Genomic DNA, 25793 nt, shown 5'->3' on the forward strand with positions numbered 1-25793 from the left:
GGGGTCCTAGCCCTCCCCTCCTGGCCTCAGTCTGGGCCCCAGTCCTGGTGCACAGCTGGGATAAAAGGCAGCACACATACCCCACAAGGGAGGGGACGCCCTCCCAGCTCAAGGGACCCAGTCCCCCCAGAGAAAGCCCATCTCCCCTCTCTCACCCCACAATCAGGGACTCTGCTTAGCCAAACCCACTGGCCCAAGGGGCTGTGGGGAGTTCTCACTAGGGGCTCCTAGCAGGAAAGGGGGGCCCATCCAACTTGACCTCAGAATTATTTTTTCTGGATAGAAGCTGGAAGGCAAGCCAGGTTCCTGCCCATGTGTGCATCCCCCCACCCCCGGCTCCCAAGAGGGGCCTCCAGCCACCATCTGGCTCTGGGCCGGGCTCTGGTGACCTGGCCAGGCTGACCTGAAGTAGGGCCTATAGAACATGGGGCTCTCCCAGCTCCAGGTCCGGAGGCTCTGCCTGCCCCACGACCCGCGCACGCTCAGACCAAGCATCCCCATGGAGACACACACGAGGACCCACGAACGTGTCACTTACTGCTCTGCACGTCACATGTCACAGGGGACTCAGGCTCCTGTATGGGGAGAAAAGGAGAAAATAACTGCTGTGGACTCCTCACCGGCCTCCCTGCTTCCATCAGCCCTCCCGGCACACGCAGGAGCAACGGGGTTTCCTCACGGCTCCCAGGACACTGCAGAAGATCCCGTCCTGCTTCTTCCCTCCTGCCTCAGAGGTCACCCGCTCCTCCAGTCACTCCGCCACCAGGGTCACCACTTGCCTCGTCCCACCTCAGCTCCTTTGCCCAGACTGGGCCCCTGCCTGGAATGCCCTCTCTCTTGTTATCTATGTATGAAAAACCTCTCCCATCCTTCCCTGGAGTGTTGTCTCAAAGTTCCATCTGCACGAAGGCCTCTCCCCGCCAGCACCACACCATCCCCCCACAGCCCCATCCTCAGGGATCGCCCCCTCAGTGAGCACATCTTCATCCACTGATCGCTCCTGCCACTGGACACCCCGCTTTCCTCCTGTTGGGGAGCTCCAAAGCTGAGCTTCCTCTGCCACCCACAGAGGCCATGAACGTGGAGCCTGCAGGCTCAGCCCACTGGGAAGGGACCCTGAAGCTTCCTGTCCACCTCCTACTGCAGGGGGACTGCGATCCAGGCCTCCTGCCCCCGAGTTCCAGGTGCTTCTATGAAGATGGCCAATTGTCTCCAAGAGTGAAGGGCCAGGTGGGAGGTTCTGGGAGAGGGAGAGGTGGGAGAGGCCCTGCTCCTCCCACCCACCCATGTGGGAGCTCTAGGTCGTCAGAAATGCACACAGGGCCCACTGGCTTCCTGAGAGCCCCACTTCTTCCCAGAACACTCCGGGCCTCTCTTGTCTCTGGGCCTTTGCACATACGGATCCTCTGCCTGCACGGCCCTTCCTACACCACCCCCTTCACTTTCACCCACCCTCTTCCTCCTCCCCCTCCCCCTTCAGTTCTCAGCTTGCAGGCCACTTCCACTAGGAAGTCTTCCTTGATGCTCCTGGGAGGCTCCTCCTCTGCACCCCGCATCCTCTCTGCCCGCCCCCCCGGGAAGCACCTCCCCCACTGACTGTGACCACCTGGCAGGAGGGGCTGGGCCAGCACTTGTCAGCCCTGTGGCCACAGTGACCAGACAGTGTGTGTGGAATGTGTGTGAGCCATGCAGACAGGCGGGCTGGGTGGGCTGAGCTCCAGCTGCGGGCTCCCTTCTTCCTTCTGTGCCCTCCCCTCCCACCCAGGGACCATTCCACCCTTGCCTGAGCTCCCAAGACGCCTCCAACCACCACTCAAGGCCCCCGCTCCCCCCAGCCCAGCACCGACCTGTTCCCCAGCCTTCCCACGGACCACTGGCTGCGGCAGGGCCATCTCCAGCCGGTGCAGGAGCCACGCCATCAACCTGCAAAGGGGAGAGAGAGAGTCAGATCCCTCCCAAGGCAGGTAGCAAGCTCACCCGAAGGTGGACTGGAACCCAAGCCCCCGGCCCTGAAAACCACTGCCCCATCCCTGGCCTCCCCAGGAAAGCCTCTGGCTACTGTTCCGACCCCAGCAGGTAACTCTGTCCCCCCCCTACCCTCCCTGCCACCCCCAAGGTGCATTTCAGGCCCCTCACACACTGCCAGGGCGGGAGCACCTAGCAGTACCTATCCTGATTTTATTTTTTTCATTTTTATTTTTTTAATAAATTTATTTATTTTGGGCTGCATTGGGTCTTTGTTGCTGTGCACGGGTTTTCTCTACTTGTGGCGAGCGGGGGCTACTCTTCGTTGTGGTGCGTGGGCTTCTCATTGTGGTGGCTTCTCTTGTTGTGGAGCACGGGCTCTAGGCGCAGGCTCAGTAGTTGTGGCACGCGGGCTTAGTTGCTCCACGGCATGTGGGATCTTCCTGGACCAGGGCTTGAACCCATGTGCCCTGCATTGGCAGGCGGATTCTTAACCACTGCGCCACCGGGGATGTCCCTATCCTGATTTTAAATGCATGTACCACTTGGACCAACAACTCCACTTCCTCCGATTTACTTGCACGTGAACGCAATGATGCCTGTACAGCGCTATTAACTGCAGCAAAAGTGGAAACAAACCTGAATGTCCACTGAATGCTTAAATAAAAGCTGGTACATCCGTATAACATACTATGCAGCCGTTGACAGAATGGAGCAGACCTCTATGCATAAAACCACCTCTGAGTTACGTCTTTAGGTGAAAAAAGTGAGATGAGGAACAGTATCTAGAGTTTGCTGCTGCCGGGTACGTGAGTTTAAAGGAGAAACGTGCTCAGAGCTTGTCTACGTGTAGGAAACAGCGCGGAAGCAGGAGAAGCTGCTGATGCGAATGCCCGGGGAGGGCGCGCTGCAAACCCCTTTGAATTTTCTCTCAGGTGCATGTGTTACTTTTCTAATTTAAAAGACTCATTTGGTGGATGCTGGGCTGGGGCCACGCACTGAGTCTGCTGCTTGTGGGAGGAGAGGCGTTTGGGAGGCTCACCTGGCAGGGTCCTGGGTGGGCGGCAGGGAGGAGGCCTGGATGCCGGGCTGGGGCTCTGGAGTCAGCTCCTCCTCGGGCTTCGGGGGGACAGAAGCAGGCAGGGAGGGGCTCTCCTGGGCATGCGGCACGGGCTCCATTTCCAAGGTGGGTCCTGGGGGCTCTATGCAGCAGGGAGAGCAGGAGACTAAGGATGACGTGGTGGGGCTCCATGCAACCCCTAGGGCACAGAGTCCAGATTCAAGGTGCCAACGTGACTGAGTGGGGAGCCCCTTGGGACCACCCCAACTCCCCTCATCATCAGACAAACACAGAGCTGAGGTGCAGGAAGGGGAGGGGACTTGTTCAGGACCTCACAAGGCTGTCCCAGGCTACTGGCTTCCCAGCCTGGACCAAGGAGGGGGTTTTAGGACTCCCACAACAGCCTGCTCCCTGCAAGCACTGAACCCCGCCCCGAGCATCCTTCAGGCCCCAGTTGTACCCCCAGCCCAGTCTGTGACCATCCCAGGCAGCCCCTTCCCAGGTTCCCTCCCTGTACCTGGACCCAAGGCAGCATCTGCAGGCTCATCTCTCCAGCCCTGCGTCGTAAACAGGAAGTGACGTCAGGAAAGACGGTCAGGCGCATTCCCTGCCCTGGCCAGCCCCGCCCACCCTTCCCCTGAATGCCCTGCCCCTCTTGCAGCCACTCGGTGGGTCCCAGGGGTGAGGACAGCCTGCTGGAGTAGGTAGGCACTTCCTAGGTGGTCAGCTGCCTGCTTTCCCTTTGCCTCGACTTACCTCGGAGGTTTTCGGAGGCTGAGGCAGCATTTTCTCCAGATTCTGCTCAAGCCACCTGAGCAGCCAGGGCCCGGGCCTGAAGAGGGGCCAGAGGTCAGCCGAGCGGCCTCAACGAGTGCCCAGCCACGCTGTCCTGACCACCTGCTGGGGTCCCAGGCCTCGAGCAGCCCTTCCTCAGCTCCCATTCTGCATACTGGGGACCTTGGACTGGATACTCTTAAAGGGCCTCCAGGGTGGGGGACTTCCACCAACCTGAAATTCTGACCCAGGGCTGGACCAGGTTCTGGAACAACAGGCCCAGCCTTGGCCTCCTGGGCACAGATGAAAACGGGGGCTGCCTGGGGACCTGAATGCAGCCTGGGGGCCTCCCTGTGACTGGGACAGAGAGCTCTGGCTTCATGGGTATGTGAGCAGTGTGGTCGCACAGGGCCCCATACTTAAAGGGCCCATTTTTGGTTTAATGCTCTATCGTCACTGTCTTAAACTCTTAATAATTTTTTTAAAGGAGTCCTACATTTTCATTTTGCACTGGGCCCCACCAATTATGTAGCTGGCCCTGGGACAAACGTTGGGTCCCCAGATCCATCTGACCTCCAGGCAGCCCTGTCCTCTTCAGGGAAGCTCTATGCTCCCAGGGGAACCCATCCCCCATATACGGCCCCCAAAAAAGCTGGCAAGTCCTTTGGGTGCCCTCATCCTAAATCGTTTTACTGGTCTCACAAGTCAGTGGAGTGGCCCTGGGGACCCATGACCAGGGCAGCCTCCAGGGGACTAAAGAAATAGACAGCAAACTGGAGCAATGGATGAATGAATGGAGTGTGTGATCGTACATATTCATTCATTCATTCATTCATATATTCATTCATCCCTTCTGTGCTGAGTCCCCTTTGTCTGGCAGGCACTGTGCTGGGCACCAGGGCGTTCAGCAGTGACTGAGACAAAAGCTCCCGTGCTCAAGGACCCGACAGTCTAATGAATGAATGAGGGAAGGAATGAATGCGTGGGGTGAATGGAGATGAAGGCGTGACTCTGAATTTCCAGCAGAGACAGCAAACTGGGGGCTTCAGGTTTAGTGCGGGAGCTCACAGTGTTTTTGAAAACTTTTCAATTCGTTGGCAACATCTAAAAATTAAGGATTATGTAAAAACCTAAATTTCTAGCTTCTCTTGAAAAACTGGAGGATCTGGCCACACTGGGTCAGCACTCCTGCAGGGCAGAGGGAAGTGGAGTTCAGTGGGGCCCCTCTCTGGAGAGAGACGTGGGCTCCCCCGTTTGCCACAGTTCCCATCCAGCCTGCCACCCGCCTCGGTCAGCTCTGAGAAGTCTGAAGCTCTTGCCAACAGTGAGACCAACCTGGGCACTCCAATATCCCCCACGGTAGCCCAGGCCCTGCTTCCGGGCTTCACACGGCACCCACCTACTCGAGGCCCATCTCTGAGGAGCTCATCCATGCCTTCTCCCATCCTCAGAAGGTGGCCCCCACCCGGGGATCTCTCAGTAATCAGCACAAAAAACCTTGAGCAGCACCGAACCCATCGTTCCGGTTTTGTGGATGAGAAAAGTGAGGTTCAGAAGAGATGAGGGGCATGTCCAAGGTCACACACAGGCGGTGGTGGACCCTGGGCTCTGGGCATGCTGAGCCCACCACACACACTACAGATGGGGCTCAAGGATGGGGACTCACCCGGTGTCTTGGGCCCTGGGGGCCTCACTGTGTCCATCTGCAGAAGAAAGGAAGCCGGTCAGCAACAAGAGGCCTGCCCGGAGCTCCCTGGTTAGCCCAACTCAAACCCAGGTTCGAACCCGGGCCGAGTCAGATGAGAAGCTCTGGCCCCGTGGACTCACCCCAGGGAGCAGGGCCCAACGCAACAGTCCCTGAGCCCACCCCTAAGCCATCCTGCTTCCTGGCCTTACCTGAGCCCCCAGTGCTGCAGTGCCCAAGGATCTGTCCTCCTGCCTGCTGGGACAGACAGACAGACGTGGGCAGAGAGTCCAGGGCCATCAGCCTTCCTCCCACCCTTTCCCCACCCGGCTTGCCTCAGCTCCCGGCCCCAGTAGTACCTGAGCTGGACCCTCCAAGCCAGCAGCGGTGCTCTGGGCAGGCCTGCCACTGTGGACGGGCTGCGGAACGACCTTCTCCACACCCTTTCTGAGCCAGGTCAGCACCCGGCTGCTGGGACCACTGAGAGACAGAGATACCGGCCTGCCCTCAATGTCCCCAGCCCCTCTCTGGTCGGCATGGCAGTGCACAGCATCCTAAAGAACTTGGTTTGAACCCCAAACCTCTATCTCCCCACTGTGACACTTCAGACACATCACCTCCCTCCTGGAACCTCGTGCCCCTCTCTGGAAAATGGGGGATGCCAACCCTTGGTGCCATTCCAAGCCCACCGCCATCAGATACTCAGTAAAAGGATCACCGTATCACCCTGCTGCCCCTCCTGCACTCGGCACATGTCTTGTGCTCTGAAAGGGTTGAGAGTTTCCTGTGAGGTGTTTCCTTGTGATGGAGGCTAGTCAGCCTAAACATGAGGGTCACAGACTCACCGTCTGAGGCCAGCCCTCCACACCCTCTGCAGACACGCTTACTTGGATAAGTACCAAGGGTCTAAACTGTCTGAGCTATCTGGGAGATTTCATGGAAAACTCTGGATTTCTGTCTTCATTGGGAAAATAAGAAGCTCTGCCCACACTCAATCTGCGTTTCACCCAAGCGCTGAGAAACCTCTGGTCCCTCCGCTCCATTTCTCTTGGTCACATGGTCCATTTGGCCCAGGAGACCCCCACCTCTGCCTGAGCCTCCCTTCAGCCAATTCCTAAGATGTTCTGGGCCTTTGCTTGGGAGTGACTGTAGACCTGAGAGCAGTGCCCATCCCCACCCCCTCAATGGCTCCCTAGCTTGGGTGGGGGGCTGGCCCTGAGGAGAGGGGAGGGTGGTGCAGTACCTGTTCGCTTCTGGAACCACAGCGGCCTGAGCCTGGAGGGATGTGGGTGGAGAAGGGGCAGCCTCCTGGGTTTCTGGAAAGGAGTCCCTCATACTTTAGAACTGAAGCCTCAGAAAGACCTGTTTCTACCCTGCTGGGGAGGTCAAGTCAGAGGCAGAGGAGAGGGGAGAACCCTGAGGGAGTCAGAAGCCCAGGGTTCCAGCTCAGCTCAGCTAAAAGGTCCCCAGGAGCCCACCCTTAGCTTCTCTGAGCCTCAGTTTCTTCATCTGTGAAATGGGTCTGCCAACCTCGCGGGCTGCTTCAAGGTTCCGAGCAGTGGAGAACACAGCCCTTTCCCCGCCTCCAGCCGCCCTGCCAGCCTGGGTTTCCAACACTCACCCTGAGGGCCCGGATCAGCCTCAGCCACTTCCTTCCCCACGCAGGCCTCCTCAGGTGGCTGGAGGGTTCAAACAGGACCATGTAAACCCTCGGAGAGACTAGCCTAAGGCAGGAGCAGCCCCTGATCCCCCTCACAACCGACCCCCCACAGGAGCAAACAGCTCTATTCTCACAGTGGTCTCTGTAAATCCTGGTGGCCTCACCTTCCACCTGGGACACTCCCTTCTTCCCAGCCCCAGGGGCCCCTCATCCAGGGCTGGGCCCTCACCACGCCCCCCCCCAAGGTGCCCCCCAGGCCTGTCACATCCCCCAGGAAGCTGCCCCACTCAAGTGGCCTGAAAAGAAAGAGGAAGAGAGTTACAAGGCCTTGGGGCAACTGAGGGGAGGAGGAGGCGGGAAGAGCCCAGCCCCCGGCCAGCCCCCAGCCAGCTCCCTCTCCTTCTGCGCCAAACCTTCCCTTGTCTCCCTAGTAGCTGGGCGGCCTTCAGCTTCTGCCCTCTGCCTCTCATCTGCCTCTGCAGCTGCACCTCTGCTGCTGTGTGCGCATGTGTGCAGGTACAGACAAGCATGCACATGCATACAGACACACATGTGTGCACACCTACACTAATACACTCACTCTCATATACTTCACACACACAGACACAAGCACATGTGTATGCAGAAAGTGACACACAGACACGTGTGTATACACACATGCATACACACACGAGCTGACACAAAAATAAGTCCATCTGCTCACACATAGATGTGCACATGCAAGACACAAAGCACATGTGCATATACATGTGCGTGCATGCCCCAACACACGCACATGTGCATATAGGCACATGCCCACTTGTGCATGTATGCAGATGCACACACGTGCAAATATCTGCAAGTGTACAGACACAAACATGCATGTGCACACAATACATTTGCATATATACACAGACAGATATCTGTGTGTACACACATGTACATATGCATGCTCAGTCACATAAACAGACATATACACACGTGTACCTGCACTGACACACAAACATGCACTCATGAACACATTATTTCATATGTGTATTAACACACAAATACACACATAGATGTGCATACATGCACAGGTGCACAAAATATGTATATATACAAACATGCAGGCACATACCAATATGTCCATCCACACAAACATACAAGCACAGATACGCAAACGAGCATACATGTACACACACATGAATAGATTCACAGACTCAGAAACACACACTTATACACACTAGCCTGCCCCACATGCACATGGAACTACAGGCACACGAATGCGTGTGCACATACACATATATGTGCGTACATGTATTGTGTACACACACCTGTGAATCGGCATGCATGTGTTCGTGGGCACACAGCTTGCTAATACACATGCATACACAAACATACCGCTAAGAACACGAGGCACACATGTATGTACATACACATGTGTGCACATGCAAACACATATGCACAGCAACCCTATACCTGGATAGCTCACTGTTTCCTAAACACACCCTGCATTACCCAGTAATAGCCTTTCCTCTGCCAGGAAGGCCCCACCTCTTCATCTCCTCCAGTTACGATTTGGCCCAGCCCACTGTGGTTAGGAAGCACCCCTCCACCAGCTTCCAATCTCCAAAATTAAGATGACTCTCTCCTCTGAGCTCCCAGAGTTTCCAGTCTGATACACTTATTTGGTCCTCCCGGAAGGGTAAGCTGAGGATGCTGTTGAAACTCCCCACCTTCCCTCATCACCTCTGTCTCCTAGAAGAATAACCTGGGTGGATTCTTGTCTGCTGACCCTCAGGGGCAATGCTTTATTCATCACTGTGCTCCCGGCACTGCACACAGGCCTGGCATCAATTAGAAGCAAAATCAAATCTGTCTGAGTTTCTGAATTGGTTGTCATCAGGTTCCCGAATGAATGGGATACAGAGCTGGGAAGTTTGATGTGCTTGACTGAAAGTTCTAGAGCAGTGCTGCTCAAAATGTGGTCCAGGAACCAGTGTCAGTCTGCAAACTGTTACTGGTCCACAGTGATTAAGCAGTTTGCAGCAGATTGTATAGCAACACACTGCTTCCCGCATGCAGAAAGTCTTAACGCAAAACAAATACAGCTGAACTAAGCAGTGTGCTTACTTATATAGTAAATTTACATCTGGCAAGCTTCTGATCGCCTCCTGGACTGGTAACAAACAGTTAATGGATTGGCTACTTTGAGTAGCTCTAGAGGTTGGTAAACAATGGTCAGTGGGCCAAATCCAGCCTATTGCTTGTTTTTGTAAATAAAGTTTTATTGGAGCACAACCAGCTACGCTCATTCATTTACGTATTGTCTATGACGGTTTTCACACTACGGTGGCAGAGTTGAGAAATTAACAGAGATAGCATGACCTACAAAGCCTGAAATATTTACTATCTGGCTGTTTACAGAACCAGGTGACCGCCACGTTTCCTTCTGGCTCCAATTTTCTCTGTTGTGGAAGGTCGCTGGGAGCTGCTGACCTGAGCTGGGGATTCTCCGAGCAGTGAGGCCAGTGTGCCCTTCCTCACCATTCAGTTCTTACCAGGGACTCTTCCTCTAGCTCAGTATCCTCAGGGGCTGTTTCAGGCTCCGGCTCCAACTCTGGCTCTGGTTCTGCCCCCTCCTCCTCCTCTCTCTTCACTGGTGTCCCTGGGGGCTGAGGCAGCACCCTCTGGACCCAGCCCAGCATCCTGACACCTGTAGGGGACCGAGTACTTAGGCCTCTCCAGAATGCTCACAGTTGCTCCCACCATTCATGGGCTCCTTTTGTGAGTTATATATTTCCCTTTTCCTTCTTCATCTTTAAAAATATTTTTGCAGTTATAGCTCCAGGTATTTTCCTGATAGAAATACTCAAGCCCACAGACATATGTGTGTAAAGAGGTCGGTCACAGCAGTGTTAGAGCAAAAGATGAAAAACATCCAAATATCCATCAGTAGGAGACTGGTTACTGGGAAGAACCTAATCGGTCTTCTGTAAGAGGGGCACAGATTAAATAAATTATAATACATCCAATAATGGAATATTATGGAGCCATTTCTTTTAAGTAGATCAATTTGAACTAACATGGAAAGATCTACACGCTTTGGACTCCAGTCATGAGCAAATCAGTTAAATGCTCCATGCCTCAGTTTGCTTGTCTGTAAAACGGGGATGTTAATAGTAGCTATCTTGTGGAGGTTAATGTGAGGATAAAATAAACTGATGAGAACAGTGACTGGCACACACTGAGAGCTTAATAAATGCTGGCTGTGACTATCATTGGATGTTAAGCAAAAATGCTAACGATAGACTATCATGTTCAGCATAACCCCATTATAAATTTTTAAAAAGACATTATGAGCAGCATATGAATGGAAAATATTTTTTGTTTAATATAAGATAAACATCAACCTATTTTCATGATTTAGAAATTTTTAAGAGAAAATAACAAGCCCCTTTTTTCATGGTTTACTGCGATAGTTCAGCCCTACCTTACACGGGCTCAGTTTCTGGCATCATTTACTTTCAAGGAATGGGCATCCCTGCCCTTATGACTACATCCCTGCAGGATGGCCTGGCCCAGCGGGCGCCACACAGGTCAATATATGCAAACTCCCAGCCTCGAAGGGCCCTTCCGAGGCCGTGCCCGGCATGGTGTATCCTCCCTCCCCCCAGCCATGGGCAGCCAAAGTATTCTCTGTCCCTCGTCTGCCAGGGACCCTGGCCACAGGCTGCAAAGGGCAGGCACAGGGCCCAGGACCCCTGCCCCAGTGCCCATCTCCCCACAGTCCCGGCCATGCTGCCTCCCCTACTACTCACAGCCCTGACTTATGTCCCTGCTCTGGCCTCAGCAGCCCAGCTTCCCCTAAGCTGTGCTGAAGGACACAGCTCTGAGTGGGAGGTCAGTTCCCTGGCTCAGCCACCAAAAACGTGACTTGGGCCAGACATGACACCTCTGGTCTTCCATTTCCTTGTTGGGTATGGGGGTAAAAACACTGATTTCCAAGGTTGGTAGAGCCCAAGACTGCATGTTTAGGATGGCAGATTCCACCGATCCCAGCCACCCCCTAAGCCATGATCACCTCATCCTCACCTCCTCCCACTCAGCCTCAGTAAATAAGCGTCTTCATCACCACTTTATAGCCAAGGAAATGGAGGTACAGAGAGGTCTGCAGACTTGCCCAAAGTGACACAGCCAGTAAGTGGCCCAGCTGAGTTTACGCTCAGGTCTGCCTGGCTCCAGGTGTCCCACATCTACCCCGGAGGTACTGACGTTTGCCCAGGATCGGCTGCTTCTGCAGGCCAGTCCTGCAAGCCATTTCCCAGCAGGCAGCAATGCTGGCTTGTGCTTCTGAACCTTCTGGAAATGACTAGGGAATCCTTCCCCACTCCCAGTTTCCCTTCTTCCCCCAGACTCAGCCATTTCCTCCTGCATAGAAACACGTGCAGGCCCCTCCCATCTTTTAGCCCTGTTGCTGCTGATTCCACGTTGATGAGGGAGGCGCAGGCGGGAAGGGGGACCTGGGAGTGGTACCCAGAACAACAACAGTGCTTGGACCACCAGCCTTTCAGAGTCTTCCGGGGAGCTGCGGAAGATACAGATCCCTAGGCCCCTCTAAACCCTCTGCAGGATCTGGAATCCGTATTTCACAAGCTGCCTTGGAGAGTCACTAAGGTTTGAGCCTCACGGGGGAAGACAGAAGCCTCGGGTTTCCAGCCTTGCCGGGTTCTCCATGTCTAAATGGCTTGATGGGAGGAGAGCACGGAGGGAGTCTCATCAGGGGTCCCACGGAGCCGCGACCTCACCCTGAGTTACCTGCTCAGATGCCGTCCACCAGCCAGGAATTGCCTCTTCCTGCCTCTCTCAGCTGGCCTCTCAGACACAGAGGGGATTAATTGGCAGCAGCCGGGCCGGCCCGTATGCAAAGGATTAGGAGGTTCTAAAGAGGGTGGGGAGGTGGCAGTGGAAGAGACGAGATTGATGAGGAGGGAGCCGGCAGAAAACCCCAGGGGCCACCGGAATCGGCCCCGGGGAAGGAGCCCTACATGGCCCTGGTTTGGGGCACCATGAGCTGCCAGGGGACCTGGTTCCCTGCATACCCTGGCCAACCCACAGAGTGGCTGGTGGGAGGATAAGAGCTTGGAGTCCCCAGGTGATTCTGGGAGACTCCTCAAGGTAGCAGGGGCCTGTCAACTCAGTCAGCAGTGGCAGGAGGCACATTCCAGCTCTCCAGCCCCAGTGCAGGGACTCAAGCAGAGTCCCTCTGTCTCAGAATCTTCTGCAGCTTGGGCAGGGCCTCAGTACCCCCTGCCTTGGGCTCCACCAGAATGGCTGTGGTCCCAGGGCTGGGCCTTTAGGGAAGGCCCGAGGACGGATAGATGACTGACTGCATCCAAGCCGGCCTCCTGAACTGAGGTCGAACCCTGGAGGGGGATGGCGATCTCAGGGGAGAGCGGGAGAGGGACAGAGGCCCAGCACAAAGGGGCTCAGTGAGGTGGCAGGACCTGGGTGGGGGCAGGGCAGTGGGCTGTTTAGCAAAGGGGCAGGGGATTGACTTGCTCAGCTACAACATTTCTCGACCTTGCCTATGTGTCAGGCAGACTGCCAGCCTTGGCACATTGAGAAGGACAGAAATAGGACCTGCCCTCACGGGGCTTACATTCCAATGGAAGATTCAGAAGTAAAAAAGATTAACGATGGACTTAAAAATATTGCAGATATGCTGAGTGCCATGAAAGAAACACACAGGGCAGAGACGTGTGTGAGGTGGTGGGAAGTGGGAGTGGGCACAGGTGCCTCTATGAAGAGGGACATATTTGAGCTGAGACATAAGATCTGAGTGAATGGTGTTCCAGGCAAGGGTAAATAAAGGTCCTGAGGCTGGAATGAGCTTGGATGCCCCTGAGAGACAGAGAGGGGCCCAGGGGCTTAGTGGGTGTAGGGGGGAGTGGTGGGAGATGAGGTCCAGGACAGATCAGGTAGGGCTTGTAAGCCACGGTCGGAAGATTGGGTTTTAGCTGATGGCCCATGGAAGCCCATGATGGTTTAGAACAGGAGCCGGACACCACCTGTGCAGCTGTTTTGTAGTGGGCAGGTGTGGAAGCAAGGCACTAGTCAGGAGGTAGCGGTGGAACAAACCAGTGTGTGACTGGACGACCCCTGTCCTCTCCTTCCTCTGCAGAACCTCTGATATGCAACCACCCCCAAGGCAACTGGTGTGGGAGAACGTTCTTTCTGCCGTGCTCTGTCGATACGCCAGGCTGCTGGGGATCAGCGCTCCTCCCCATGGCACCTGCAGCCAGAGAGGACAGTGAGCTCTACTGCTCTGCCTGGGTGTGCAAGTGACGGCCAGCGTCATCGGTGATGCTCACCCTTGCCTCTAGCTCGACGGAGGCCAGTGCAGAGATGACGAGGCTTGGACCGAGCAAGTGGCAGGAGAGAGAAAAGGGGAGGGGAGGGAAAAGGGAGGTGTTGAGGGTGTTCAGCTTAGGCAGCTGGCAGGTGGTGCCGTTTACTGAAAAGAGGGAGCCTGGGGCTGTGGCGTGGAAGAGTCTGGGGGGCTCTACTTCGTTGAGCTCTACTTCGTTGTCTGAGAGACATCTGAGTGGAAATGTGCGCCAGGTGGTGAGAGGTGTGTTTTGCGGGGTGGGGACTGTCTGGAGTCTGGGAGAGGTGGACGACTGGAGATGGAAACTTCGGAGGCATCAGCTCAGCTTGTAGATGATGCTTAAAGCCACAGGACTCATTGAATCAAAAGTAAAGAAGAGAAGGACCAGAGATGATGCCTGGAGCACACTGGCACATTTCGAAGTTGGGAAAAGGAGGAGGAGCTAGGAAAGGAGACTGAAAGAGCTGCTGGTGGGGTAGGGGAAGAGCCAGGAAGCCGGGTTTGCTGCACCCAAGACGGCTGAGTGTGTTGGGGGAGGATTGGCCACATGGGACCACCGTGTGAGCGGAGGCTGACCTGTGCCCCAAGGCTCGGCAACCTGGGGGCATGGAGACCGGCCAGTGGTCAGTCACGTGGGCCTGGCTGAAGAGGAATGAGCTCTAGGATGAGGCAAATGAACGAACCTCAGCTCCACCCCCGTTGGATGACTCTCGTGTGCATATATACGGAGGGAAAGAAGCCAGACTGAAAGGACCCCAATGGCCCATGCGTACAAAGCTCAAATAGGGCACAATTAGCCTGTCTTATCTATGGCTGCAAACATAGGTAGTAAAATTATAAAGAAAAGCAGTGGTTATACTACACGGCTAGGAGAGTGGTTACCTCTTGCAGGAGGTGGGACTGAGAAGGGGTATGCGGAAGCTTCTAGGGGCTGGCGGGGTCCTAACTTGCTTTCTTTAGCTGACATCAATTTTTTAAAACAACGTTATTGTCATGTAATTTGTATGCTGTAAAATTCACCAGTTTTAAGGGTACAACTCAATGATTTCTAGTAAATTTACTGAGCTATGCAATATCTAGTTTCAGAACATTTCCATCAGCCTAGTAAGATCCCTCATGCTGGTTAGAATCACTCCCCATTCCCCAGCCTCAGGCAACCACTAATCTGCTTTCTGTCTCTAAACATGTGCCTTTTCTAGACATTCTATATAAATGGAGCATATAATATGTGGAGTGTTTCTGTGTCTGGTTTCTTTCATTTAGCATAATGTTTTGATGATCATCTACATTGTAGCACGTATCCATAATTCATTTCTTTTTAATTCCCAAGAGTATTCCATGGCATACTGTCGGTTTCCATGGCATAGATATATTAGAGTCTGTTTACCCATCCGCTAGTCAATGGACACTTAAGTTGTTTCCCCCTTTTGGCTATTATAAATAATGCTGCTATGAACATCTGCATGCAAGTCTTTGTGTGGACATATATCTTCATGTCTCTTGGGAAGATTCCCAGGGGTAGAATTGCTGGGTCATATGGTAAATTTATGTTTCACTTTTTAAGAAACTGTTACACTGTTTTGCAAAGTAATACCCATGTCTTGACCTGACTGGTAGTTACACAGGGTCTCACTTTATAAAATTATGAGTTACATTATATATTTATGCACTTTCTGGATTTTGTTGTATTTTTAACTTTAAAAGAGTTAAAAAAAAATTGCGATGGGGTGGTGAATGAAGTCCAGGTAAAGTTTTCTTTAAGGGGTGGGACTTGGGGACGCTGCTCTGGGGCTGGATGGGGCACTGGAGGAGAAGCAAATAGGGAGCCAAATCCTACTTGAATCTCACAGTAGGGGTGCCCGGGCCCAGCAGGCTCAGCACTTGGGCAGGTGTATGCAAAAGCACGTGCCAAGATATGCAAATAAGTTAAGAGTCTCCCCAGGGTTTCCTCACGGGGATGGGGGGACAGGGTCCACCTCCAGTGGTTCTTTTTTTTTTTTTTGGCCTTCCTGCGAGCCTTGTGGGATCTTAGTCCCCTGCCCAGGGATTGAACCCCGGACCACGGCAGTGAAAGCGCTTAGTCCTAACTACTGGACCGCCAGGGAAGTCCCCCGGTGGTTCTGACCTTGATGGTGGTCAGGCCCCAGGGCTTCAGGGTGCTGGACTTAGGACCTCATGACCTCGCTTTTTTGGGAAGGTGGGAGGGAGGCTGCAGGCCTGCAGGGAGAGTATCACCTGCTAATCCCTGTCCTGCTGAGGCCACCACTCTCCCTGATCCCCTTATGCTGACCCTGGATCCTGGAAGCCACTAATCGCCACCTCTGGAGACTCAAGGACTGGCAGGCAGGGCAGTGCCCTCTTCCATGAGGCTTGTGAGGAGGGGAGCAAGTGTCCGTGAGCCCTGCCAGCTCACAGGCACTCCTCCCGGCAGGGCCGGGGGCCCTTGCCTAACACAGATGGGAGCTTTGAGGCCCAGAGACAGACAGTAAGTAGTATAGGGTCACACAGCCTGCCCTGGCCGGCCCTGGCCAGCCCTGGCATGGCCACCCCCAGGGAGACCCAGCTCCTTGTCTGATTTTCCCAACATGCCCAGCTGGTGTGAGGCCTGGGAGACAGCATCCTTCAGGAAGGCTGAAAGAGGGGGCCAGTGCAAGGACCCCTGGCAGCAGGCTCTTCTCCTCGGAGCCTCCGGTTGTCATGGTTGCCGAGGAGCTGGTGCCCTCACAATCAGGCTGCAATGGGCGTTGTCTCCGCAGAATGTCCCTTTATTCTCCTACTGCCTCATAAGGCACTGGGCCTCGGCCCATCTCCCTGCCTCTTTTCCCCATTGAGCAGTCGGAAGAGCGGAAAATCCCTGTAAGCCTGTGCACCTGGGGCCCATAGCCTGCAGGTGAGGTACCACTGTGGCGGACCAGGAGCAGGGAGCCCTCCCTCCCCTCTACCCCCACTTCCCACTTCCCTGTCCCTTCCCCACGAAGGCCCAGCCTTCGAGCCGGCTTCCCCATCTGGTCGCCATGCCCTCTCTGTGCTCCTCCATGGCCCAAGGTCCTCTCTCCACCTGCCCACCTCCCTACCACCTCCATCTCTCACCTCCAACTGGGGTCAGGAAGAAAGCAACGGGACTCAACAAGTTCTCACTAAAGTTTAAATGACTCAAAGGCTCTGGGAATATCCACTTTTTAAAACGAAGCACTGGGGAACCAGCCATATTTTTTCTAGTTCCTGTCTATCAGGTTTCTCCCCTTATTTAAAACCTTTCTATGTCTCCCTGTAGAATGTTGAGTAAATGCCAGATACCTTAGCTAAGGCCAGAAGCCCATAATTAATTACCCAGAGGCAGACTGAGCTCAACTGTGAATCCACTTGCTGCTGCTGCCGCTTCCTGCCCATTATTGAAGAACAGACACAAATGGCATCTCTTTTTAGACCATTCGCTGAATCCTCCAGCCTCCTCAGACACACATCCCCTGTACTGACCTCTGCCGAGGTCCTCAGCACATCCCGTGTGTGTGTGTGTGTGTGTATTTGAGCGGCCCTGAACCCACCATAGCTCCTGGCACACAGTAGGTGGTCAGTACCTGTTGGACGAGTAGACAAATTGGCACTGGCCAAGGTTGTGTTCCCACACAGAAGGGTGTCTGGTTGGGGTGTCTCTGCCCCCCCAGCCATGGCCTGCATCATCAACCTGGTGCCCTGGGAGGACGGTTCCACCCATGTGTACGCATCCCCGGCCACCCTGCTGCCCGTGGCACGGCGGCGCAACAAGCTGGCCGGCGTGAAGCAGCAGCTCTACCACCCAGCCCTGCCCAGCCTGCGCCGCATGGACATGGACTCCGTCAGGGCCTGCCTTTCCGACGAGCACTGCCAGTCCACCACCTACTGCAGCAAAGGTCAGGCCACCTGGCCACCACCAGCCCCTTTGGGCCTTCGGGGATGGCGTGGGTGGTTTGGAGGAGAGAGATCTCGGAGGGAGAAACCATGAGTGGCAGGTGAAAGGGGTAAAGGGAGTCGCCCCAGCTCTGCTCCTCCCTGTCTGGGTATCCTCCAGGTCTGAGCCTCTGTTTCCTTATCAGTAAAATGGGGATGCTGACAGTGCCGGCCTGTCAGGGCTATTTTGAGATTAAAATGAGATAAGGCATGAAAAGCACTTGGAGTAGTGCCTGGCACGTAATATGTGCTCAACAATAATGTTAGTATTATTAATGGAGAGGGAAATGTGCAGAGGCCAACAGTTGCAGGAGGAGGAGGAATAATAATAGCAATAATAACAACTTCTGCCCAATCATCTCTCCCTTTGAAAAAGGAAGAGAAAGACACCTGTCATGAAAGAGAGGTGGACATGGGAGCCTTTGGGGTAAAAGGCCACACGGGGCTAAGGAAGAACCCTTCATCGATTGAGAAGCTTGGGGATGGAGATAGCGGTGCCACACAGACACCCACACTCACTCATTCCAGCACATTTATTAACTGCTTGCTTTGTGCCTGACACTGTGCCTGGAACAAAGGCGCTCCAGCTAGCGGGAACAGCACCTGCAGAGGCCTGGAGGGGAAAAGCTGCGTGAGGTGTTGGTGAACTTGAGGGGCGTGCTTAGGTGGGAGGATAAGGAGTGCGGGGGCAGCAGGAGCTGTGGCTGAGGAGGAGGACACAGCTCAGGGAGGGCTAATCTCAGGGGTCTGGGCTTCCTGGGGAGGTAGATGAGAACCTCTGAAGACTTTAAGAAGGAAGGAGGTCCGAGCATTGGGGCCGTGGGGAGTGGGTGACCCAGAGAGACTAGAAGCGGATGATGGGGGGGAGGGTGAGTGATTAGGACACTGGGAGGGACCACAGTCTTCAGGAAGTAGTGATAGTGTCTGGCCACAGGGGAGGGATTTGGAAGGTATTTAGGAGATAAAGTAACACGATTTGTACCAGTGTGGGTAGAGGGGCAAGAGTGAGGAGTCCAGGGTGATACCCAGGTTCAGACCCCGGTGGCAGGTGGAGTGAGGGTGTCAGAGACTATAGGGAGATCTCCAGAGGCCCCACAGAGACCCCTGCAGGGCCAGGATGGGAAACACAAATACAGGAAGTGGGTGGGGACGCAGTGGGGGGAAGGGGTGAAAGGTGAGGTGGAGTCCCAACACCCCCCTCCAAAGGGGAGCAGCTATGGGGTCCTGCTGATACTGTGTGGGAAAGGTCAGCACAGTTCTACCAATTTCCTGGCTTCCAGGAGAGGCCAAGAGTCTCGATTTTTAGGGAGAGCTCTTGATTATTGCAAGTATGTTTTTAATAAAAGCAATGGAGTCACAGTTTCAAAATTCAAAATGCTGTAACAATGTACATTTTAAAAATTCTCACTCCTCCCCCGCCATCCCCACTTACAGGTAACCACTCTGAGCTCCTGCTGAATCCTTCCATTGTTTACTACTGTAAATACAACCTATTCTCTTCCTCCCCAACTTTTTTTATTAGGAACATATTCAAACATAGAGGAAGGTTGAAAGACTAATACTATGAACATTCATTACCTTCCACCTGCTTCAATTAATGTTTTGACACATTTGTTTTCATTCTCTCTCTCTCTCTCTCTCTCACACACACACACACACACACACACACACACACACACACACACACACACTTTAGCAAGCAGTTCCCAATGATAGAAACACCTCAATACCATTATCACATCTAGGAAAGTTAAAAATAATTCCCTAATAACTAATATTCAGTCCATATTAAAACATCCCCAGTTTTCCCCAAGATGTCCTTTATAGCTGTCAAAAAACTTTTGGAACCAGGATTCAATCTAGGATTGCACCTTGTAATTTGTTGTCATGTCTCTTGGATCTTAGTCTAAAACAGTCTACCCACTTTCCCTTTTTCCCTCATAATATTAACTTTTTAAAGAGTACAAAACAGTTTTATTGTAGAGGAGTCCTACACTGTGAATTTGAGTGACTGTTTCTTTATGGTGTTGTCTACCTTGATAGTCTATTTTCTGGGAAATAGAAGATAGATGTAGAAGCTTGATTGTAGAAGGTTTCACAGGTGTTGGAGGCCATATTTGCCATGATGGCTCAGAAGGAGGCACATAATGCCATTATTCCACTATTCATGATGCTACGTTTGATGACTTGGTTAGGTGATGACCTGAATCTATATTCTTCTTTGCCTCCAATCGTCTCAATTTTAGGCTTTAAAGCCATATAAAGGCATATACTCTTCTGCACCTTGGAAGGGTTTGAATCAAGAACTTCCTCTACTGATTTTTAATCAAGGCATAGTGAGGATGTATCATAGTTTATTTAACCAGTCCATTAATGACAGACTCTTGAGTTATTTCCAATCATTTTCTATTGCAAACTATGCTGAAATGGGTAAACTTTCTACCCACATCATTTCCCAGTTGTGCAACTGTGAAGTAGGATAAATTCCCAGAAGTGGGACTATAGGGTCAAAAGGTATGTGTATTTATAATTCCAATAGATAATGCCAATTTCTTTCCGTAGACTCGAATCAATTTATACCCCCCCCCCCCCCCCCGCTGGTAACATATGGCAATGGCCCTGTTTCTGATAACTGCACTAACTTTTGGATTCTTTCCAATCTGATATGAAAAATTGGTATCAATGTAGTTTGAATATGCATGCATCTTATTATGAATGAAGCTGAGTGTCTTTTCATAGTTTAGGGACCATTTGTATTTCTTGTGTCTGTGTGTGAACTACCTGTGCAGACTGTTTACCTATTTTTCTTTTTTTCTCTTTTTCTTCTATTTTGTTTTATTTTATTCTATTTTGTCTTGATTTATAGGAATTCTTTCAATATTAGGGAAATTGCACCTTATCTACAAAATAAATGGAAATATTCTTTTCCCATTTGTCTTTTGACTTTCCTTATGTTTCCTTATGTTGCCATGCAGAAGTTTATTTCTATGTAGTCCAAGTTATCAACATTTTCTTTAGGCTACCTGATTTTGAATTAGAGTTGGTAAGGCCTCCCCCACACTAAGGTTATAAAGAAATTTATCCATGTTTTCTTCTAGTACGTCTATGGTTTCATTATTTTACATTGAAATTTTTTATCTATTTGGAGTTTGTTTTGTTGAATGGGGTGTGTTAAGTAAAAATCCACTTGATCTTAGATTTTTTTTAAGTTGTCAAGTATTTCAAAAACCTTTTAAAGCAGTGTGGACCAAACCTCTCCTGTGTGGGCCTGTGACCACTGGTGGACTCCTCCCTTTCTCTTTCTCCTTTAGATGACTTTGACAATGCCTACTTCACACTCCTCAGTGTCCCCAACAAATCCCTGCAGTGCTTGGTGAGTGTCCTTTGCCCCTGGCCCTGGGTTTGCTCTGGGGACCTGAAGGTCCCGCGTGCACCCAGCCCCAAGCACCTCGAATGCTGGGCTCTACTCCCACGCACTTCCTCAGCTACCAGCTTGGGACCCTACCCCCTTCGCATCTCCTTCAGGGGCTTCAGGAACCCCCTGGGTCAGATGGTTCAAGTGCCTCCCCCCGCGCCCTGACTCCCTTCGTCCTGGCAGGACATCACGGCGACCAGCCAGAGGCTCCGAAATAGGTGCCGCGAGGGAAAGCTGGCGCCCATCGCACCGGGCATCAACAGGGTCGACTGGCCCACCTTCACGCGCGCCATCGAGGACTGGTCCCGCTTCGTGTCCTCTGCCGGCGAATGCAAGCTGCCCTGCCCGAGCAAGAAGGGTCAGTCCACCGGCGGGCAGGATGCCTTAGTGTGGGAGAGACAACTGGGCCGCTGGGTCCCTAGAGCCCTGACCCCGAGCGCTGACCGCGGGCGGGAGTCTTCGGGGGTGGGCTCTGACAAAGACAGGTCTAGGAGACAGGAGCAGCTGGGGCACTCAAGAGCGGGCTGGACCCAGACAGATTGAGGTTCATAGAGACAGGGCTTGTCCTGGGGAGGGGGCGGGGCCAGGTCCGAGCCAGTGGGAGCCAGTGTGGTGGAGGTGGAGGGCAGGGTTGGTTCTGGGACTGACGGAGCTTAGTCCGGAGGGGGGACTGGTTCTAGGAGCAGGCGTGGGCGTGGCTTGATCTAGGGGCGGGGCTCAGGTAAGAGTAGGGGCGGGGCTTGCTCTGGGCTGGCCGGGGTGCCAGATGTGGGCGCTCTCTCCGCAGTCGAGAGTTTCAGCGGCAATGCGGTGCGGTACTTGAAGCCGGAGGTGACCCAGAACTGGCGGGTAGGTAGGCGCACTGCTCCGTCCCTGGCGGGGCAGGGGTGGGAGAGAAGCGGCTAACACGGGGTCGGGGAGGGGGAGAGGAGACCGAGAGTAAGGTCTCCCAGTGCCCAGGGCCAAGATCCCCAGCAGAGAGTGCTGTGCGGGGCCTCGGCGGGGGAGTCCGTGTCCCCTCTACTCAGTGGACCCCCCCGCATTCCTCTGGCCCGCCCCAGTTCTGTCTTAACCAGAATCCCAGCCTGGATCGCTATGGACAGAAGCCCCTGCCTTTCGACTCCCTGTAAGTGACCCCACAGACCCCGGGGGCCCCATACCTGGCGGAAGGAGAATGGGGTCTTGGCTGCTTTCACCACCGCATACCTAGTGGCCCTTGAAAATGTGAGACCTAGGAAGAATTGATTGGCTCCAAAACACCACAAGAAAATTGCGATTTCAAAATGACTAAATATTTAATTCCTACCAAACGGAACATCCTGTCATCCAGTCCCTAGCAACTCCAACTTTCAGAGTGGAGGAGTTAAGGTGGGGCGAAGGTGCAGTGTAATCTTGGTGGGATGGCGCCTGCCGATGTGTTTGTTCCCAGAAAGGGTCACCCTTCCTCACCTCGGCCTCACCCTCCTCTCTCTTTTGCAGGAATGCTATCCGACGCTTCGGCTCGATCTACAGGTAGGGCTCCAACTGCAGTGGGGGGGGCGGGGCGGGTGGGAAATGACCCCGACCCCACCCCACATTTGGCCACGCCCCCCAGTCGGGCAGCGCGCGGGCCCTCGTGAGGGAGGCGCCAGAGGATTGGTACCCTCCCGGATGATGTCAGGGGGGCGCGAAGGTCTTCCGCTGGAGAGATCTTCGCCAGGCAAAAGTGCAGCCCACTGGGAGATGGAGGGAGTAGAGTGCCTTTCCCTCCCGATTTGGCCCAGAGGAGGCCAAAAGGCAAAGACGGGGGTTAGGGGGATTGGGGGGGGCGGGGTTACCTAGGAGAAGAGCAGGGACTGGAAGAGTAAACAGACATATAAGAAATATAATGTAAGGAGCCAAGAATTTGCCTTCCAGGAAGCAGGTGAATTGGTAAGGGCTGGGACAAGTGTTTCCAGGAGAAGAATGCAAGATATTCAAGCACCTTCATAATTTGGCCATCTCCCACCTCTCCAGCCCCATTCCCTACACTTCAGCAGTACCAGACTCCTGCGTGCAACCCAGACCAAGCAACCAAACACTCCATATCTTTGCTTGTGCTGTTTCAGCACCTACGTGATCTTTCTGCCTCTGCCTGGAAAACTCCTCCTTACACTTTAAAGCCCAGCCCAGGTGTCCCATTGTCCTTGAAGTCTTCTCTGACCTTCTGCCTTTCCCCTCCAGCTCCAACCCCCCTCCAGTTGGTCTCCGTATGTGCATCCCTCTCCATCTTAGAGCACACAGGCTATTGCATTATAATTATTGATGAAAGTTTGCCTTCTCTCACCCACCCTGTGCACACACAAGGGAAAGCTTTTTTTTTTTTTAACTACTATATAATGCCTGCCAGAGTAGGCTCACTAAATGATTGAAAGGTGAGTAAAGCTCACGGGAGATAAAGATGAGGCAAACTGGAAGTGGGGCTCGAAAGTCAAACAGACCAGCCAAAAATATATTAAAGGTAATAGGGAGCCATTGAGGGCTCTTGAGCCATAGAGAGACAGGACAGAAGCTGTGTTTTCAGAGCCTCGAGGGCAGGAAGGTGGGTTTGGTGGGGAAGGCCTAGAGAAGGACAGCCTGATTTTTCCCCAGGACATCCTAGAGGCCCCCACCTCACCTGTTTCTTTCCACAGTCGTGTCAACTACCTGATGACCCCCTGGCGTTGATCTGTGAAAAGGAGGCCGATCCCCAGGCTGCCAAACCATGCCACCTCAGGGTCCCCAGCAGGACAGAGGGTGTATGGTGGCAGCACCGATCTCCCTAAGAGTTTAGCCTGACTGGAAATAAACCTTATGCTCCATAAGGAGGCACCACACCTGTGTGTGTGTGTGTGTGTGTGTGTGTGTGTGGTGCAGGGGCTGGGGGAGGGTCAGGACCTCAGGACCTCAGGATGTCTTGCCCTTACCTGCCTCCTGCCAACTCCTGGAGGACTGGTGGCGGTGGGGGGAGTTGGGAAAGATGTCTGGTGACCCCAGGTAGAGAATTAGGGTCTAGGCCCCAGGGCCCCGCCAGGGATGAGGTACAGAGGCAGGCCTGCCTGAGAATTAGTTTTCCTTTGTGACCCCGTTCCCCTGCTCATAACCCTACAACAAAGCCCCTTCCACCTCAGACTCTGAACTTGAGCCCTAAAGAGAAAAGAGGGGGCTCGAAAGGGATTTTAGACACCTCTCTCAGAAGCCCTTGCCATCCCAGTGTGTGCTGGGGGCCTCCCTGGGCCCAGGGTTCCCCTGAAGAAGTGGAATCAGGCCCTGGAGGGTTGGCCTATGGTCTCTATTCCCTGTGAAGCAACTGAGTGTGGAAGTAAGATGAGGTGCCCAAGCCCACTCAGAGAAGAAAGTTTCCTCTCCCCAAAGCACCGCCAATGAACATACCATGTAAGCAAAAAGTTATCTGCTCTATTCACATAGCTTCAGGACTAGCCCTCATCTGCCTACCAACCTACAGAAAGGAGGCCTGATGTGCTGGGGACAGCCGTGGGGCTCCTGCGCCAGGTCCAGAATAACCCTGCTCAAAGTTTTGGGCTAAAGAAGAGTGTCTCGGCGTGGCTGGGTGTTAGAGCCGCCAGCATCAGCATTTAGCTCCAGGACCTTCCAAATACCATCCCACCTGTGGCCAGTCTGCAAGGACAGACCCAGATCAGGGTAAATAGCCACCAAGCTCAAGAACTGTTTGAACAGGACTTCTGGTGCTAGGATCTGAGGCCTCAGGGATCCACAAACCCTCTGAAATCATGTGCAAAACCGTGGGTCCACCCACATGTGCATTTTCCATGGAAAGTCTCCTTGTTTTCATCTGATTCTCAGGCGAGTCAGTGCCCACAAAGGTTAGGAAACCCTGACTTACATCCTCCTCATCCCCTTCCACTAATATTTACTGAGCACCTAGTGGATGCAAGCCTGGTCTCAGGTGGAAGGAGTTTAAAACAATAATACCAGCCCCTCACCTCTGGACCCTGTGTTATACTGGTTAGAACACATCACCTCCTCCAGGCCTCATACTCCATAAGCACCCAGGAGAGTGAGCAGAACCAAAGCTACTCTACTTCACAGATGGGAAAACTGAGGCCCAGATCAGGGAAAGCCTCCAGCCAAAACCAGAACCCAGGACTCAAATTCAGTCCCAGCACTTGCCACAGTACTCACATATAGTTTGTGCTCAATATTCGTAGAATAAGTTATTTCCCAGAATGGGGGTCTTCTGTTCAACCTTGGGTAATAAACAAGGAAATGAGTTGTTTTGTTGTCTGATATGCAGACAGAGCCTGCCTTACAAATTCGAGGCTGATTTTAATTTCTTTTGGGGGTGGTGTTGGAGATCATCACCCTTATACCGAGGTAAGGGAAGGAGTTTGTCTCTCTGTCCTGAAGTATGGGGCTCTGCTGACAACAGGGCAGGAGACAGGAGCGTGGGGAGGAGGGGATGGGAAGTGGTAAGCAGATCAGAGCCCTTTCCTCCTTGGGGGCCTGTCAAGGAGGTATCCAGCTTCCTGCCATTTCATGCAGGAAGAAGCACTTTCCTCCAAGCCCAGGGGCAGTCCACCTGGATTGAACCTTGGGAAGCCATTGGCGAAGGCCCCTGAGGTGTGAGAGCCACATTCTTCAGCCCTGAGTGTCCCCTCCAACATGACAGCTCAGAGAGAAATAGATTTGCCCGAGGCTCATAGCAGAGATGCTGGAGTCCTGGCCTGTGTGAGACTGGGGGCAGTCAGGGAGCTCCAGAGAGCGTGCTGAGATACCAGAGGGAATCAAGCGCCCATGTGTCTTCTCGTGGCCCTGCTTCCTTGACACTGAATAACTGGACAAGTCCCTCTGGGAATTTGGCCCAGCAGACATTCAAGGCCTCGCCAGACCCCATGCTGGGTGCTGGGACACAGACCAGAAGGCTTGCCTGCCTTAGAGGTACTTCTAGTCCAGTAGGAGAGAGGTAAACCCAGCTGA

The 25793-nt window shown here is 53.4% G+C and overlaps 2 protein-coding genes across 8 annotated transcripts in view; one reads left to right on the top strand and one right to left on the bottom strand.

Annotated features, from left to right (window-relative positions):
• The window catches only part of CNGB1 (cyclic nucleotide gated channel subunit beta 1), a 93280-nt gene that overhangs the window by 56646 nt on the left and 10841 nt on the right, over positions 1–25793 (bottom strand). For 5 of the 7 annotated variants that reach the window (XM_067721004.1, XM_067721005.1, XM_067721006.1 and 2 more), the window contains 7 exons: positions 5696–5738; positions 5466–5502; positions 3782–3857; positions 3543–3582; positions 3008–3167; positions 1848–1923; positions 539–575 (listed from right to left, as the gene is read on the bottom strand). In XM_067721004.1, the coding sequence (XP_067577105.1) occupies positions 539–575; positions 1848–1923; positions 3008–3167; positions 3543–3582; positions 3782–3857; positions 5466–5502; positions 5696–5738 (469 nt within the window). Of the gene's footprint in view, positions 1–538; positions 576–1847; positions 1924–3007; positions 3168–3542; positions 3583–3781; positions 3858–5465; positions 5503–5695; positions 5739–5842; positions 5964–6726; positions 6800–7104; positions 7163–9665; positions 9821–11922; positions 14948–25793 lie in introns of those variants that run through there. The other 2 variants (XM_067721009.1, XM_067721008.1) reach the window with 2 other exon arrangements.
• Positions 17163–23654, top strand: SPMIP8 (sperm microtubule inner protein 8). Its single transcript, XM_067721010.1, has 7 exons — positions 17163–17385; positions 20734–20795; positions 21021–21195; positions 21625–21686; positions 21899–21963; positions 22317–22349; positions 23489–23654. The coding sequence occupies exons 1-7, from the start codon at positions 17163–17165 to the stop codon at positions 23520–23522; spliced, it is 654 nt and encodes a 217-aa protein (XP_067577111.1). The 3' UTR covers positions 23523–23654.

Source organism: Pseudorca crassidens, chromosome 20 (genome assembly GCF_039906515.1).
Source record: "Pseudorca crassidens isolate mPseCra1 chromosome 20, mPseCra1.hap1, whole genome shotgun sequence".
NCBI lineage: Eukaryota > Metazoa > Chordata > Mammalia > Artiodactyla > Delphinidae > Pseudorca > Pseudorca crassidens.